This window comes from Centruroides sculpturatus, unplaced genomic scaffold (assembly GCF_000671375.1).
Source record: "Centruroides sculpturatus isolate CEXI.00-Female unplaced genomic scaffold, Cexi_2.0 scaffold1160, whole genome shotgun sequence".
Classification (NCBI taxonomy): Eukaryota; Metazoa; Arthropoda; class Arachnida; order Scorpiones; family Buthidae; genus Centruroides; species Centruroides sculpturatus.
In genome coordinates this window covers 47,297-66,757 of record NW_019385617.1, presented here as the reverse complement: position 1 = coordinate 66,757, position 19,461 = coordinate 47,297, and the positions used below count along the sequence as shown (strand labels likewise).

The following is a 19,461-nucleotide window of genomic DNA, read 5'->3' as shown; positions in this document are numbered from 1 at the left end:
CTTACCTTTAGCATGTTAATTTTCAGTTTTACATAATAAAAAATTTCCAATGTGGCAGATGTAGTTTGAAAAATTATGAGTACATTTTTAAATTTTAGGTCCGAGGAAAAAAGAAAGAATTATTAAAAGCGACGAGGAAGATGGAGATAATTCAAGGTCATCATCGGGAGGAGCCACGAAAAAACTTAATACTCGGAGCAAGTATAAGTCAGGTGAATAAGTAATTTATAAATATAATATTGATGCGTAAGAGACATAATATTATTACAGATAAAAGTATGAAATTTTGTAATAACTATATTAATCATTACATTTATTTACATTAGGTGTGACTAACGGAGAAATTAAAACCAGAAAAATAGTAACACGATCTCATCCAAAAAGAGTTAAACCTATCAGGCATTCTTCTGAAGAAGAAACAGTTCCTAGGAGACGAACAAGACAGGATTCTAGACTAAGGGAGGAAGCGAATCACATGGATAGTGAAACCGAAATTAGCAGCAATGTCGACAAAGAAGATTCTGAAGAAGAGCTTAGACCACAAAGGACTCGTCTCAGGAGAAGATGTAGAATTGTCAATTCTGTACGTAAACCGGAACCGGAAATTGTTCTGCGACCCAGAAGGACAAGATTGAGAGCAGTGATAAGTGAACCAAGTGAGGAAAGTGAATCAGAAGAAAAAACTAGTTCAAATAGTTCGGAAGAGAAAGATAACAGAGTAGACGAAAGTGAAAATGATAGTTCTAATGACAATAGCAAACAGAATACTAGTAGTGATGATGATAGTTCTGACAGCAACACTGAACAAACGTCTAACCTTAGTGAAGAAGAAAACGATGATGAGGAAGATGAGGAGGAGGACGACGACGATGCACCGGTTCGCCGATCATCACGTACGGCCACACGCAACTGCACACGAGCTACAAGGAGTGCCTTACACACTCGTCACGCCGATGCACCTAGTCGATTATCTTCTAGAATGCAGACGAGAAGCCGAGGACAAAGGACAGTCAGATATCGCGAGGAAAGTGATGGGGAGCCAGAATCCGATAACACGATCGGTTCGGAAGCCAGGGAAGTACTCTCGGTGAGTAGCAGAGGTAGGAGAAGAAAACTGACGCGCCACGTTCGAGCCTTGTTCTACGATTGATAATATTTAGTGTGATATAACCGATGGAATGTCATTGTCAATATCATTTGCTCATAGATCTCTACCTAACATACTGTATTTAAGTGCGTTGCGGCTTCCTTTTTTATATCCGTAACATCTTGTACAATCATCGGAAGGAAGAGATCGGCACACATCAGGGATTCTTTGTGACAATGTTTTTGTCACTAGAAAAGTTACAATTAATTCCTTAAAGATGTTGTGTTAACATATAATCATCATTCCATTCATATTAATTTCTGAAAAATCTCATTTTCTGTGATATATGATGTTTTTTCTTTTATTTTCCAAGTAGATCAGTAAAACGGACTACTTACTCAAAATGCCATTGATCAATTTCTCGGTTGAGACTTAAAGACATGGCACATGTTACGTTACGTTACCACTACCATAAATAATTTAGCCACAAAATTCAAAAGGAGGTTATCAGACGATAAAATTTGATTTTTCTAGAAATTTTTTTTCTAATCATCAATGTAATATATTGTTAATCATCTATAAATTAAATCAAGTGCTTTTTTCCCTCCCTTTAAGTATTATGCAATCTTTAAGAAATTGCTGATTATTATCTTTGTGCATCTCCCTTTCTTTCCCCCATTGTTAATAATATCGATTATCTGATATGAAGGATAAAAGTGCTATTAAAAAGTCATATTTAACTATTATATCTTTAAGAATATCTTACTGCCATTAAACACTTCAAGATAAATGTTTAAATTATTAATGTTTTTGAAGTATCTCAAATTTTTAATTGCCGACGAGAGAGCAGTTGTACATCTAAAGTAAAAAAAAAAAAAAACGCCCACAACACGGTTGAAAGTTAATGCCGTCGTACACACGTGGATAATTAATTAGCCGTTAACAGATTTCCCGTATCTCTTTAATTTTCCATGGTCCAACAAAGTTTCAGATCATCATTACCGCTATAAATAATTATTTAATTCTTATAAAAGCTAGTCATTTGCATGTAAGAGTATTTAATATTTTGTAATGTATTATTATTAAGTGATGACAATGGATTGGGCAAATTAAATTTTTAATTTGCCCAATAGACATGGTGAGTCAAGTAGTAAGGTTTAAAATTGGTTTCTAGATTTGTAAACTATAAATTATAAAAAAGTTAATTTTTTCGGTTAAATTTGGTTTTTTTGTTTTTTTTTACAAATGTCGCAGTGAATCATGTGTAAAAATTAACTTACATTAAAAATAAAGTAAAACTACTGTACTTAAAAGAAGTCAAAAGTTTGGATTTTTAATTGGTAAAACTTTCGACACTAATTGTAAAAAAAAAAAAAGATCTCGTCTACCAATTTAATATATACACCAGTAGGGGAGACGACTCCACGTAAATTTGAAATTATTTTATTGTATTGTTCCGTTTTTTTTTTTTTTTTAATTATTAATCTAAGATTCAGTTATTTTATGTTGGGATTACATAAAATGTTCTGTATCCGTTAAAATATTTCCTGTATTTAAAATAACACTGTAATTTTGTTTTGTTTACGTAAGATTTGACAATTGTAATAGAAAGATTCTGCTATTACTGTATATGTTTAATTCCTATTGGTAATTATTGTTTAAATTAGATTTCGATAGTGCCTTCATTGCCCGCAGCACTCCATTTCGTTTTGACCCATCGGTACGTATCCACATCTGGTCAAATCTCACTGCCTAACATTTAGATGTCACAAAATAAGCTTACATTTATAAATGAGGAGCTTTAAAAATTGCTATGAATTTGTGTGTAATGTGGACCAACTAAGGTGTTTTTAATGACTAAAACAATTGCCTTTTGTAACATAAAGATGCACAGATTTATATCCGAGACTAAATTCGAGATTCCTTACTCGTTCGGTCATCGACTCTGTCGTGTGGAAAATTAGAATGTCTCATTTTGTGACGGAAATATTTTATGACATTCGTGTACGATAATTCTACGAGAAGCCAATACTGCCAATTTACGGAAATTACTTTTTAGTACACTTTGTTAAATTGTTGATGTACTCCAGAGGTCCGACGACCGTAATCATCTGTAAAAAGTTTTACTTTGCATAACTTTCGAACGAAACTCTAATACCTTTGACGTCTTTTTATCACAGTATCGAATAAAATTTTAAGTCTTTCCATTTATAAAGATTTTCATTCCACGATCAAATGAATCCATAAATTTAATTTTGCTTATTCTTTGTTGGTATGGCTGTTGTTGTTTCATGTGGACAGGAAATAAAATAGTGCAGTTCTTCAATACTGTAATGTTTCCTTTCTTATAGATAAATGTAAAAATAAATATTTATTGAAATTTTGTACATTCTGTGAAGATTTTTTTATACAATAAATAAAATTAAAATGCATAATGTAATATGGTGACAATTTATATACAGTTTAAGATGTTTAATGATAAATTTGACATCTACATGTGACGATTCGAGAACGACTTGCAATTACACAATTTAATAAACTATACGATGTTGATCGATTTAATGCTTCTGTCGCCAAATCCACACCAGCTCTTCCATTCCGAGCTATACAATATCACATTAAATAGTAAGGGGAATGTCAGACTACAAATCACATAATACAGATTGGTAATGGGCGGAGTGGAGCCAAAAGGCCAGATCCACAGGCCCCTTCTTAATCCATCTCTGAAGTGATGCGTGTAGGCAGAAGTCAGGAACAGCAGACCCATTCGGGCAGATTCCTTTCCCAACACATTTCCGAGCACAACGAGTGCCAAAATGGCAGAAAGCAGTAAGCTCGTGCAGTGAAGTGGCGGTCTCTGTCGTAGAGACAGCGCATCCTAGAAAAAGGGGAAAAATTGCATTACATAAATAACAATATAATAATAATAAATTTAAATTGCTTGTATTATAGTTAGTTTTATCATTCAATAATGCCATCTATGGAAGACATTAAATTTGATAATTTATAAGAAAATTATTGCAACACTATAACAAAATTTGTGCATTTACACTTTCAATGTTTAATCAAAATTCAATAAGCCGACTCCTTAAATTTCTTTAGTGATGGTTTAAAATTAACACTGACAGAATCAATAATTTCAAGACAAAATTGTTCCAACAACAATATATTCTAAGTTCATAAACAAAAACTTTAAAAAGAGAAACAAAAATAGTTTTAAAGAATGTTTTTGTTCTTACAAGTTACTCAAATTTATTAATGATAAATGCATTTGATCCAATTGAGATGAAGTGTTTCTAAAAAATTTTACCAAAATAAACCAGCTTTAACTATTGCACTATATAATATTGCTTTTGTTTCTAGTTTTCTAATGAAAGATGGAATCGCTTGCCACAAGAAAGTTAACAATAATTGGGTGCAGAAATATAGTCCAATAAGATTCTTCATAACATTAAAAAATGGATCTTAACATTTGTTTTTCATATTCTAATGACAGTCACATTTATGATATATTGAATTTTGATAATTTGCAAAGACACATAATGAATTTATATATTAGACGAAATAAATAATATATCCCTGTCTAGAAAATAAATGTGTGAACTTGATGGCCGGATGGCCAAAACAGTTAAGGTGTCGGGGGACTGGGATCGAATCCTGGCCGGCAACCCAGGAATTTTTTGTGGGCAGACTGTTCCAGATATGTCAGGTCTTGTTCCTTGGGCTTGGCAAAACAACTGGTATGATTAAAAAGACATTCTTAGGATCCATTTCCCTAATGATGTCAGCACTTTTTTGCTTAATATGTCAGGCAATAAGTGAATTTTATTTCATTTAAAGGATCATGCATTTAACTACTACTATAGCAAACTTTCCTCATATTCCAATAGCAGAATGTGAAGCCTCCTTAATACTGTTTATGACTATTGGTGACACATTTAACAAATGCGGACGAAACCAGAAGTAACTTGCCACAACTCTGTGATCAATGTCTGATGCTCATTGGTTAATATCAAAGTTGATTCTTTCCATAGGTTGAATAAATATACTATAATTCATTAATATCACACCAAAAAAGGACAAAAATAAATATAATTATTAACCTTTTTGCAATGGCTTGATTGTTGTTTAAGTTATGGCAATGCAACAGTTGGGCGATCTGCTAGGGGGGATGCCTTTCGGGAGGTATTTTTGAGGAAACTGGCCCCTATTTAGGCGTTACAGACGTGGAGAAAATCCGGAAAACTCCACATGGCCAGCCCGTCTGAGTGAGGCACGAACCCACAACCGAACTCCCAGTGTTCAGGGAACTAAGACCACTTGGCCACTGGTGGGACCTGCAACGGCTTGATATTGAAGAAAAACCTAATACATTTTCATTAAAAAATTATACTTTTTCATGTCTTAGGAGCTAAAACACATGGATATTTTCTGTCACAACACATGGATTGAGAAAAGAGCAAATAGGTGGACTCCACAGAGAAATTTCAGCAGCAAATCCATTTCTAACTGAAGCTTGAATTGGATCAGTCCTCCAGGCATTTATGCAATAAATATCCATCAGGTGTGATGGTACAGAATTCTTCACCTATTTTACATGCAAAAATATCCATTCATGTATTCTGGCCCCTGTAAAATATCCATAGTCCTACATTGAAAAACACGAAAGATTAACACTTCACCTCTGTTCATTTTTATAGAAATCAATTGTACAAAACATTTCAGATTTATCCTAAACCAGGGGTTGGCAACCTGCGGCTCGCGAGCCACATGCAGCTCTTTGGATGTGAAGCTGCGGCTCTTTAGTTCCATAAGCAAATATTATTTATTTTATCAAAAACAAAAACATTTAAAAATCGTTCTGAATCGATTAACGAGGATTAGGCACCGATTCTATCTCTCAGCCACTTATACTCGCTTTTCACCGCACCTATCCCCCGTGACACGAGTCGTCACTGTCGTCAGTCTGTCGGAAGCTTTCGAATGACGGCGTTGTCGGATGTTTCTATGAGGTTTAATTCGCTTTCAACGCAAGACAATTTGGCGTCTTCACCAGTGCTTTGGCTATGACGTATAGTTTGTTGTTTTGAGTAAAAGAGTTAGAAGCGAATTATCTTCTCAAAGTTATGTAAAAATTTTGTGGCTCTTTAAAAACTTTGAAATTTTGAAAATTGTAATTTTTGGCTCTTCCGACTCAACAGGTTGCCGACCCGTCCTAAACCATTCTTGCTTATAAAATTAAAAATTAAATTACAGAGTTAAGTTGAATTAAATTATTTTTGTAAATAATTGATTTGATTCAATTGTTCTTGAAACTATTATATTATAAACTGTCAAAAGTATTCACATAAATAAATGTTTTCTGTAACACCAATAGACAGTTGTGTTACTATTTTTGTACCTATTATATTTGAAACAGATCCATCTTTAAGAAATGATCAGAATAAGTTAAATTTATTGCAATTCAGCAGATTTGATGTGTTGATACAATCAAGGATTTCTCCCACACTGGGTCATATACAACAAATATGTGTAGTCTTCAACCAATATCTGGTTTAAAAATTCCAAACTAATATTGGTAAACGCTTTCGATGCCCCCCTGGGCTCTTCTTCAGGCCAAATTTAATGTACTGGATTCTTAAATCGAATATTTTTAAATAAGAATGTGCTCTGTTACTAGAAGTTCAAATAAGGAAGGTAATCGCGTGCCTTTCCGAATTATAATTTCTTTATAATTTATATTCATGGAGATATGTTGTGCGCATCTTATAATAATCTCGCGTATTTTATAATCACGTGCCGTTTCTAAAAATAATTTTAACTAGTGGATATACGATGTGCGCATCCCATAATAATCTGGTGTATCGTATAATAAATTACGATTCATCCTCCAATAAATACCGCCACGCTGTTGAGAGATTCATTTCTTCTTTAAGATTGATGCAGGTTAGTTTGCAATCTGCTTTGTAAATTTCCATCGCTTCCAAAGTTCTTAGATGTTCATGATGACGAGTGGTGTGGATGACCCGTGTCTCATTAAAAATCGGGGTTATGTCTGGGTTTGTTGCATATGACGACAATGCTGTCATATATTTGTTGTGGGTGATGTCTGCTTTATCTTCCTTTATTCTGGTGGCTAACGGATGTTTAGTGGACCCTATGTAAATTAGTTGCCTTTGCCATCTATCGTCCATTAAGGGAATGGTGTATATTCCCTTAAAACTTCTAGTAACAGAGCACTTCTTATTTAAAAATATTCGATTTAAGAATCCAGTACATTAAATTTGGCCTGAAGAAGAGTGCAGGAGGGGCATCGAAAGCGTTTGCCAATATTAGTTTGGAATTTTCACACCGGATATTGGTTGAAGACTACACATATTTGTTGTGTTGATACAATTTGTTACAAAGTATAATTTTTGATACTTATCCACATATGCTTTTTTATCGTCTGTGAAGAAAAGGAAATATCCTTCTCAGAACATTAAAACTATCACATTTACCAATGCATTTTTATTTTCAAGGTTTCATTCAAACTAGGACACATTTTTCCTATAAGTGAGAATAATATAATATAGATTACAGGATATCTATATCTATACAATCACCACCAAAATCACCAAAAAGATTTAGAAGTGACATTCCCTATCCCAGCCCTGTCCAACCACAGCCACAGGATGCATGCAGCCCAAATGGAGTTTTCCTACAGCCCTTCTGAAGCATCTATCTATATATTTTACATTTTGTTATTCATAACATTAAAAAAATCTTATATTGTGTAAATTTAACAAGTAAAAAGCCATTAGCAAGCAGATCATGTGTGTGCCCAATATCAGCCGATAACAAACAACTGAAGGTAAGTCTTATGTCTGCCAAAGTGAACTGCTTCAACTCTGCTCCAGTCAGACTTTTCCACTTGAATCAGCGCATCCAGTTTTTTGAATTAACAAAACTGTGCCAAAAATCCAATCAGTCTTACACATTTCTATACAGCAGGGCACAGATTAAATTGAATAGCAGTTTTGTTATATTTAAACATTCAAAGTGCATTGAGCATCCACATTTCAAGCAAGTATAAACTAGATTTCAAATTCCACGAAGACACCAAAACTGTATCGGTCAATTCTGTGCACACCAACTCTACTTACTCATGTCAAGTGTTTCTGTGGTGCATAAACAGTTCAAATATGCAAAAGAATGAGGAAATTTCCAAACTGTTTCTGTGGTACAGAAACAATTGACTCCAATCTGAGTCAGTATGAGTGCTGCTTTCTTAACTGAAGCAGTTTAGTTCAGTTGCATCTATAAGATGCATGTGTTTTTAACAACAACATATAGATATTATTTATGAGTGAAACCAGCAAAAACACATTATAAATTAATGAGTTGATATGTGAAAATGATGGACCATAAATATATACTAGTAAAAAAAAAGGTAAAAGAATAAATCTTTTATTTTATTTGATCATATTCAGTCTTCAATAGTTAGAAAATAGTCTACAAAGATTTTGGAACTTGAGAGGAAATTTGGATTTTCATGAATAAAGATGGCCAATGATATTTCTGAGTTCTACAATGAACAGTGGCTTCTAGATTTATGTTCTCTAACAAATATAACAATGAAGTTAAATGAACTAAATCAGAAGCTTCAAGGTGAAAATAAATTGATTACAGACTGTTATCAAGATATATAAAATCATTCGCAACAAAATTCAAGCTGTATTATAGTCAATTCAGGACAAATAATGCCATTTATCTCCACTATTAAATGATTTTAATAACAACCACAAAAATTTTTCAAAATATGCAAATGAAGTCAGAAAACTTTTAAAGCATTCCATGACAGATTCTCAACTATGCAAAAGAATGAGGAAATTTCCAAAATATTCTCGAGTTTGCTTAATGATGATGTATTGTACAATCAGCATCTTCAAATTTACAAATGGAATTAATCCAATCAAATACAGAATTCAAATACATTTTTGAAGCCAATGATTATTTTTGATAAAATTCAAATTTTATTCAAGATTATAAATTTCCCAACCTGAAACAACTGGCAACATGCATCCCAACTGCAACTCAAACTATCTATCTCTGCAAATCATTCTTTTTGAAATTGAAAATTGTCAAATCAAAGAATCGAAACAGGCCGACGGACAAAGATATAACAAATCGAGCATATTGCATGGCATCTAAAATGCCAATTGATATTAAAAAATTAGAAAATAATATAAAAAACAAAAACAAAAACAAAGCTAAAAATTAAATTAAATGATTAAAGGAAATAAAAATATTGCGACTAATTTTTTTGCTATATTTATATGTGCAGTCCACAGCAAGCCTGTAATATTTATTGTCAGTCCAACAAACAATTTTGATCAGATACAGCCACCCTATCCCACATTCAACTTTCTGGATCCCGGTGCAGGTCAACACCATTCTAAACAGGCATTCAGTCTAAAGTATCTGGACTGTATTTGTTGGTGCCGCACGAGATCCAATCTCAATATGAGGGTGATTCAAAAAGTAAGGTAACAAGAGCTCTCCTGTACAAATTTTATTTCACAGGCAGATATAGTGATACAGATTATTATGGCACTGGTACAGGTACTTATTATTTTTCAACATAGTTACCATGCTTGTCTAAACATTTATTCCAATGATATACCAAGGCATCAATGCCAGCAGAGAAGAAATCTGCATCAAGTCCCTTCAACCACGCCATGACCGCTTGCTGAACTTCCATATCTGTTTGGAATTGCCTACCACCCAGATGCTTCTTCAATGGTCCAAAGAGATGGAAATCACAGGGTGCCAGGTTGGGGCTATAAGGAGGATGTTCCAGTACTTCCCACTTGAAGCACCGTAACAGTTCAGTTTGCACATCCGTCCTGCCTTTATCAAACTCAGTGTGACATGACTAGGGAATTGATCCCGGTCCTTATTTCTAATCCCGGGATTTCGGGATTATACTTATTCAATCCCGGGATTATTTCGGTATTGAGGGTTAATAAAAAATAAGAAAATCTTACAGAAATTAAAAATCAAAATTTAGACAAAAATCAACGTATTTTACGGTATACACCTAGTTAATTTAATCACTCTAATTAATCAGACTTACAGTCAGACTAACCAGACTTAAAATCACTGTCTTCATGTTAAATTTATTCTTTTTTAAGCATCACTGAGATCTCTTTAAACTCACATAAATTGAAAAAACCTTTATGTAACAAACTATGCAAATAAACGTTGAAAATTAACAAAAATCTCTCTTAACATCGACTAAATAGACTACTTTCATATAACAACCTAGTAAGTAGGTAGTAAAGTAAGTTTCTTAGCAAAAAGTATTTAAAAATAATATTAATCAGTCACATTTTTCTTAAATATAAAGAAAACTAATCTAATAGGAACATTCTAATTTGAATTGCGAAAATATGATCTGAGAAATAACAACGCATCCAGTGTCTCATCACCAAGTCTGCTTCTCAATTTGTTGCACATATATGCAGCTGCTGAGAAAACGCGTTTAGGTTTGATGGAAGTTGGAGGAATCGTTAGTAAATACTTATAAGCTTCGAGGACACGGGGAGGATGGAAGAAAACAGTCCGGTCGACACGGATCGGGATTGTAGGAGTAAAGGCTACAATCCCGATTGTTTCGATCATTGTAAGCATGTCTTTCTAAAAATAAACGCGTTAATTTTGTAAATTCGGTCTCTGTGTGAGTCTCTCAGCGTCCAGCAAACCACTACCCCGAAACGTAAAAAGACTTTCTCGCATCATCCTGACAGATCGCGGGCAAGGCGAGGGTCGTAACCTTTTCACCTAAGGTCGACCCCCCTAAGCGAGAGGCGTCGGGTCTATATTAACCACACTGGCAAAACAAGATGGCTGACACATTGACAGGTAAAACGCACTGAGTAGTGCTCTCGACTGCGCCAGAAAATCGATTGGCGCCCGCGAAAATTCAAAAATACAAAAATGAAGTATATTACCAAGTAACCCAGTGAGAACTGCTTGCCTATCATTTTAGTTGAAAATACAAGAAGTTTTATTCCAAGCAAGCATCGCAAGCCCACTAGGTTAATTTCTGCTGCTTGCTTGGAATAAAATTTCTTGTATTTTATATTAAAATGATAGGCAAGCAATTCTGTTTAAAGCACTGGCACTGAACGTTTCGCTTCGTGCAGTCTATTTTGCAACTTTTTTTAAAATGATGTCAATCCCGAAAATCTCGGGATTAGGAAAACTTAATCCCGAAAATTTTGGGACTGAAAAGTTGTCGGGATCCTGGGATCCCGATTTTCGAGATCCTGGGATCAAATCTTCTAGACATGACATTACCACCGTACACCTCAACAAGTTGACGACGAATTTCTACTGGCGAGTTGCCCTTCAGACCGAATCACACTAAGCACTTCCACATTTGACCACTTTTCCGTAAGCGCAGCCATTTTCAAAATGAATTGCAAGTCTGATGCAACATTTGCACCATCTAACGCCTGTGTGATAAAGCTATGATCTTCTGCTGCTGCCCTAATGGGAAATTCGAAAAGAGGAGGAATACGACACATGCGAGAGCTCTCGTTACCTTACTTTTTGAATCACCCTCGTAGATCGACGAGATAAGACAACGTAACGTGCGAGTAATCCGCCACGGGAAAACGTCTGAGAGGACTTTCGACAGAAAACGACCCCCCGTTTAGGCACCGCAAACTCAGCGGGGCCCACCAACAGGAGAGGCACAAACCCACGACGGACCGCCGGCGTATCCGCTCGGCCACCAGCGGGCACTCCATCATTAGAACAGTTACGCATTAATCCTTCGGAGCATCTTTCATAATGAAATTTGTTTAAAACACGTAAAAATGGGCTCGAGTCGATGATATGTTTGGGACCTCGACAGAGTAGTTGACCCCCATAGTATTAGATAGTGTGCAAGCAAAAAAGTCTACAGCTTTAGTAAGGTTCCGACCATCTCATTCAGATGTGTAATTATACAGTACCTCGATGATTACATCTGATAAGAAACTGATTAAATAATTGACATTTCGGTTGGTTTGACAGAGGATAAGGTACTCACTCTCAATCGAAAGGACTTAGCCACGAGGAAATGATCGATGTCTATAAAACTAGACAAGCATCCGCACAAGAACAGTTCCTTGTATAATCTGTAATTACGAACGAAACTTTCTTTGCAAATCACCATGCACCAGCTGACGGAACCCAGAGCAAAATGCACCAGAGTATCGACAAAGGCTAGATTGTCGCCCTTTATGGTTTTCGCCGCCCATCTGTCTACGTATATACCGATCGCCACCAGAATATTCGATAATATAAAATATTTAAAGGCAAACAGAAGCACTCCTTCTGATACCAGCGGCATTTCGTCACTTCAAAGCATTGCGCCCAAACTCTACGATAGATGGCGCTTAAGAGTGCGTTACACGTTGCCACCGCCTTGGCTACCGATTACCCTAAAAATACTGTGTCGCGATTCTTTCAAATGACGATTTTGTGAAATTTTTAAAATGTCGTCCCGGCTTACTAATATTTTATTAATATTAATATTTATTAATATATTAATAATTTTTAATTCATAAATAATTTTATACGTACGTTCGATTTTTAATTAAAAAAATCAATTATGTTAGTGAACCATATTACAGTCTGTTTCAAAATTATAAACACACCCAACATTTTTCAACAACAACAACAACATTAACTATAGTAATGTACTGTATTTATTATATTAGTATGTTGTTTACAACATCAATTTAAACATTTTCTGGAAGTTTTAGAGCAATCTGACAATTACAGAAAAAATGATCACAGATTTTCAATTTTTGAGTGTTTCAAAAGTATAAACACAGGTGCATAAAACTAGTATAATAATTTTTTTTTTAATTATTGGTTTAATTGAGTGATACTTCCCTCTGGTGACAACTATTATTAAAAACATGGTGCCAATTTTAAATGGTTTTTGTGATTTAAACCAATGCCTCATGGAAGAACACTAACAGAGTTGGAAATATGCGAAATTTACCAACAAAAAGGACCAGGACAATCTCTAAGACAAACTTTGGCAGCTATAAATTGATCCACACGTGCTGTGAGAAATGTGTTACTTAGGGTGAATATTATGGCAGAAATAAGCGATGTGAAAGGCCTAAACTCCTTACCCCTAGAAATGAAAGAAAGGTTTTTCAGCTACTGACGATCAACAAGTTGTCTGTCAGAGAAGCAGCATCAACATTGCCAATTGCAGTTTCACCAGCAACTGTATGGAGATGTAATGCATAATCATAAAAATGACAAATTTACAAAAATGGCTGCCAAACCAAAATTAACACAATTGCACAAAACAACTAGATTAAAGTGGGCCAAAGACAAGATGACATGGAAAGGGGTGTAGAAACAAATAGTTTTTACAGATGAAAAAAAGTGGAATTTGAATGGACCTGACAGTTATAGTCACTACTGACACGATTTGAAGAAGAATGAAGTCAGATTGCACAGACAGCAAGGTGGAGGATCTGTGAAGGTGTGGACAGGATTTGGATGGAGAGGTAAAACTGATATTGTATTTATAGAAGGTAGATTGAATTCAGAAAAGTATCAAGAACTGTTGTATCAAAATTTTATAACTTTTGGTCACTTATTGGGGGATAAAACTGGCAATTCCAACAGGATAATGCTGCCATTCATACATCAAAGTAAACTGAAAATTGGTTTGCTGAAAAAAATTAATCTAATCGATTGGCCATCATGGAGCCCTGATATGAACCCGATAGAGAATGTTTGGGGCATTACGAGTCGTCTTGTTTATGACCAAAACAGACAATACAATACTGTAAATGAACTGAAATTAGCTATCATGGATTGTTGGGAAAATATTAAACAAGAACAACTTCAAAAACTAGTAAAATGTATGCCTGATAGAGTATTTGAACTAATTAAATCAAATGGTGGACTACAAAATATTGAAACATCACAAATAATTTTTTTTTTTGTATACATGTGTTTATACTTTGAAACAATCAAAAATTGAAAAATCTGTGATAATTTTTCTTGTAATTGTCAGATTGCTCTAAAACTTTCAGAAAATGTTTAAACTGATGTTGTAAACAACATACTAATATAATAAATACATTACAATTGTAAATGTTTTTGTTTTTGAAAAAAGTTGGGTGTGTTTATAATTTTGAAACAGTCTGTATAATTTTATTTAACAAAATTAAATCTGCTTCCAATCATTAAAAAATTGAAATTATTTTATTAATTTTTTGGAAACGGTTTTTTTAAGTATTGTGATTTAACAATTGAAACGAGCGATTATTTATTATGTCGTCGTCACAATACCGGGCTGCAATACCGGACAAGACACTACAAATTAGTAGTGTCTTGCCCCTGTACATCATACTTTCCTGTTAGCACTAGAGTCGTGCCGGTCATCTAACTCCTTTCGGGGGTAAAGTTTTGAATTGAAACAACGTGACTTCCGGTTTGCATCGGAAGTTCGTATATAGTTAATCGGGGCATCCTGCCCCTAAAGTTTCCACATCTGATCTCGTCTTTCATCTTTCTAACTCCAATCTCGAGATTAAGGCCCTGTACACACTAGGCGTTTTTCAACGCGCGTTTTAAAGAACCAAGAGTTCTATGTAGCCGTACACACTCAAACGCCAAGCGCGCGTTAAACGCGCGTTTATAGATTTTTGTTAAAACGCGCGTTTTGCGGGCACTTTACGGGCGCTTTGAGATATATGTGCTGCCTTATAGCGACGATGGAGGAGCACACACAATCAATTACTTTCTCGTCCATTTCCAAACTGAGCCAGTGCTAAACGCCGAACTAACGCGTGTTAACTCGGCGTTAAACGCGCGTTGAAAAACGCCTAGTGTGTACAGGGCCTAAGGGAGGACAGGCGGACGATGAGAATTTATAGGTCTAAATTGCAGCCCAATGACACTCCTATCACGTCTACACAAAGTAAACTTATTATTTGCAACAATTTACCGTGCAATTATTAAATTATTGATTCATGTACAGTATTATAAATTAGCTTTTGAAATAATTTCTGATTAAAAGATCTAAAAAATTTATTATAAAAATATCTAAAAAATTTATTATAAAAATATCAAAACTATTCTCATTATTAAAACGCTTAACTACAAGGCCTTCCGAGATGGCGCTGTAGTTTGTAAATGTTATGAAAACTAGCTAAATTGTTAGCATTTTACACCGGAAAGATTGCTGACGTGTGGACCTCGACTTTTGGTCCTTCAAATTTTGGTGTTTTCCTAGGTTCAGATTTAGTTACACACTGGTACTGAGATGGCGTCCATGAGTAATGCGTGTTTTTCGTGCTCATTGTAACTAAATTTGAACCTACTTTTATATTAATTAAACGAAAACCATGGCATACAATTTTTTTATATGACGAGCAGAAGTGGAGTGATGGAATAAGGATCTGTGTCAATTTTTTTTCATATTTATTTTCTGGGACTCCGACGAAAATAGGAACTTCCGAAAAAACTCGACACCATACTCTTTTTCCGATTCGATCTCCTCGACACTTCGTGATAAACATTTTGTTTATGGCATGGGCAATCTGCCGAGGGATGCTTCCTCCCGGGAGGACTTTTATGGGAAACTGGTCCCTATTTAGACGTTACAAACATGGAGAAAACCCGAAAAATTCCATATTATAATCCAATTAATCCAAGCAGTATTCATAAAAGTACAAAATGAAACGTACCCACCCCTCTTCAATTTAATATCAAAAGATATTTTTTCGAATATTTGCCAGGACTGTTATACAAGTCTTCACCGTACAATATAGTATTAGTAGTACTCGTCACTAGCATTTACTTCACAAATCTTGTAAGTTTGAAATTTCACCAAGAATTAGAGGAATTTCAAACTTACAAGATTTGTGAAGTAAATGCTAGTGACGAGTACTACTAATCAGTGGCGTTCCGTGACATTTGATGATAGGGAAGCCGTGTTTCTGTAATAAGCCGACTTCCAGGGGCAATCAGTTAATTGCGCGTCAGTGATGGTCTAGGTTTGTATTCGTCTGTTCGATAAGCCAGTAAAAATCGTAAATTTCTTTAATTTAATGTATTTTTAATATTACAATTACATTCCGAATCGCTAGCCACGATATAAGGGCTAAAATTAAAAATAAAATTATAAAAACGTACTTGGTGAAATAAAATGTATGGTGGATATACATACCTGGTACAAAACATTCTTCAATTGAATGAATATACTTTTAAAAGAAAATTATAATTAAATATAGCTTTGTAAAAAACATACATAAATATAAAATAAAATCTTAAAACAATCCACTTAGTCAAATAACTCCCTATGAGTGGCTAATGGATGGAATCTGAGACGGTCCTGTGAGTGTGCAATGCGTGCATGTACGCGGGCTGCCAAATCCCGAGGGTACCGATACCGATCAATGTCAAATGCCTCTTTTGTCGCATCACTAGTTAACCTCAAAGGATTCGACAGGGTTGTAAATTTTAAAGCGTTTCTCACCATAGCTGCAAAAGTCTAAATGTTAAACTTAATAGATTGTCCGTCGTTTGTTTTCTAACTAATTCGTTTTAGGACCAGGTGTTGTCCACGGAAATTTCCAAAATTTACAACTTTTCGGTCACTCTCGTTGAACTGGAAAAAAATTTCTGTCTTTATTACATCTAAAATATTACGAAGAAATCGGTCCCCACTGTACGCGGCTAGAGATCGGTTCGGTTAAGCTTTTGTTTAAGTAATATTCCGGCTCTTTCGTCAGGGTTTTATTTATGTCCCTAATTCTCTAATCTCTTAATTATTTAACTACTTCTTAAGTAGAAATAAGTCGAAGCCGGTTACTTTGTACTCGAATATTTGTAGTCTCGGGAAAGAAGTGGAAAGACAAATTTTTATGACAATGGATACATAAATCGTAAATCCTCGTGTGTCTCATTCATTAAATTTAGTTGTAAATGATGCTGCCAAAGTAACGGTTAATTTTTTTAACATTATACAAGAATTGTATACGTATTTTTCTTCAACCCCTTGTAGATGGGACATACTAAATCGTAATATCGCTAATTTAACATTGAAATTTATAAGTAATACAAGATGGGAGAGCAGAATAAATATATCAAATTTTTTAATGGTTTTTTTTTAAACTCCTGTCAACTATAGACTACAGAAATATCAAAAACATACCCAGTGCCGGCCCGAGGCAAGTTTTAGGATGGAGCGAGATCCTATTATGGCGCCCCCCTTGGTTGCCCCTAATTTATACTCTTTAATTTTCTTTACCACTGAGGCGCCCCCTAGGACTTAGCACCTGGAGCGGCTGCTCCGTTCTCCCTATGGTAGGGCCGGCTCTGAACATACCAGTAAATTCCTATCGGTTGGATTAAGTTATAAATGTACTCGCGATTCACATAGTTATGGGCAGTTGCCCTCGCCCCATTATCATTGTCATGTACTAAGACCAATTCTCGTGAAATAACTTTCAAAATACCAATAAGATACTACATATTTCCGTTATGATTGCAAAGAAATACCGTAATATCCCGTCTCCAGTTCAAAGCATAATAATGAAACAAAAGAGCATAACTATCATTGTCATGTACTGACCTATATCACTACAGTATATCCAATTCTTTTTAAATAACACAGCAAGCAGCATGCGTGCCATATACAATCAAAAAGAGTCGAGCAAGGACTCCGGCAATTCCTAGGTTTGCTGGCGCTCGATACACCGACAGAGACTGGCCATTTTTTGTTTTATATAGTAGATAGATAAGAAAAAAAAACCAATATTCAAATTGGAAAATTGGGTTATGTTTGAACTGTTTCTTTTTCGTAAATATTGATTTGTGGCATCTAGAGTTGTGTTCCGGCCGGAAATAGGCCCATATCTAAGTCCACACTACGGGATTGTCTATAAATTACATAACGAAGATACTTGGTGGGTATGCGGGTGATCGTTGCCATGAGTTACAAGGTGGAGGTATATATGGTAACATATACCAAAACGTTACGTAACGCTAATCTTTAAATCGGCTGATATTTGTAAAATATGTACGGATTAAGTTACAGTAATTTTTTTCGCCAAATGGCGACAACGTACTCCGTGTCGTGAATTATTCCTTAGTACTGTATAATTAAAGTGATTGATAGAGGATGCGCGTTACGTAATTTTAGGATTGGTTACGTGTGACGAGCGTTACGGGTGGTGGAATGATAGTTGAAAAGTAGTGTTACGTAATTTTACGGACGATCCCTTACGCTACTAAGTCAAGCAGTGGCACACTCAAAATTTAATCTTGGGGAGACAAGTTAAACGGATAAAATTTTTTTTAAATCTAACTTTTAGATTTATAAATGAACAAATAGCAACATTGTTCCTTTTACAATCGCTAGTTTTATTATATAAACACCCACATATTGGGCTCTACGGACCTGAATGGCGGGGGGGTATTGTTCACGTTATCATTCTGGGTTTAAATTATGATTTTCCATACGTGTGCATAATTTTTGCGGCAAGGTAATATATTGAATACCTTGGAAAATATTTAATATACAACTTTTCTAGAGCAAGACTATTTTATTTATTCACTATTTAAAACACATACATGTATATGCGTTTCTTAAACACTATGTAGTGTAATTTATCGATCATTTGTTATTCCTTCATATCTATTTCCAATTCAGTTCATACGCGTTTCGGGCTCAAATTACCCCTCCTCAGTCCACTAAAAAGTTATAAAAACATATAGTTCACGAAAGGTCAATAAAAACATAACTGGTATAGATTTTTATATACGAAACATACCTTCAGATTACGATCTTTTTGGACCAGACCCTATTAAATACGTAATATGTATATGACTTACACGATCATTAAACTTGTCAATCTATTTAAATAGAAATATTTTTTCTTTAAATTCCTTAATTACAGTACTGATTATTATAGCATATTAATATACATAATCTGTATATACACATTATTAACATATCTTCGCGTATTCCTCACTTTGGACAGCGATAATTAATTTACACATTTAAAATGCGAATATACTGCTGTTACAGAATTTTATGTCCACCTATTTGTTTTTAAAAAGGCTTCTTAACTAGGTTTTTTTTACACGGTACTATTTATGCAAATCTAATTAAATAACGTACCTGTCTTTTGCAATTTAATTTAGTGTTCTTTCCTACCCTTCCCAAGGAACCGTAGGGGTTGGAAGCAAATTTCGCATTTCAAATTCTGCCATTTGTTAAAAATTCACAATAAGTTAAGCCAATATGATAAGCTTCATAGAATGAAAATGACGTACTTATTGTTCCCCCTTGA

The 19,461-nt window shown here is 34.7% G+C and overlaps 2 protein-coding genes across 3 annotated transcripts in view; one reads left to right on the top strand and one right to left on the bottom strand.

The window, feature by feature from the left end:
• LOC111640622 (PH-interacting protein-like) overlaps positions 1-2,483 on the top strand; it is an 88,574-nt gene extending 86,091 nt beyond the window's left edge. For both annotated transcript variants that reach the window (XM_023386660.1, XM_023386659.1), the window contains 2 exons: positions 99-212; positions 327-2,483. In XM_023386660.1, coding sequence (XP_023242428.1) covers positions 99-212; positions 327-1,150 — 938 coding nt within the window. In that variant the 3' untranslated portion in view covers positions 1,151-2,483. The remainder of the gene's footprint in view (positions 1-98; positions 213-326) is intronic.
• An 887-nt stretch (positions 2,484-3,370) lies between these two features.
• LOC111640624 (transmembrane protein 267-like) lies at positions 3,371-12,507 on the bottom strand. Its single transcript, XM_023386661.1, has 2 exons — positions 12,171-12,507; positions 3,371-3,965 (listed from the first exon to the last, which is right to left on the bottom strand). The coding sequence occupies exons 1-2, from the start codon at positions 12,471-12,473 to the stop codon at positions 3,627-3,629; spliced, it is 642 nt and encodes a 213-aa protein (XP_023242429.1). The 5' UTR covers positions 12,474-12,507; the 3' UTR covers positions 3,371-3,626.
• Positions 12,508-19,461: the final 6,954 nt, after the last annotated feature.

Coding starts and splice junctions, on each gene's coding strand:
- LOC111640624 (XM_023386661.1), bottom strand. CDS start 12,473: ATGCCGCTGGTATCAGAAGGAGTGCTTCTGTTTGCCTTTAAATATTTT. Junction 3,966..12,170: donor CTAAGTCCTTTCGATTGAGA/GTGAGTACCTTA, acceptor CCCTTTTTCTAG/GATGCGCTGTCTCTACGACA.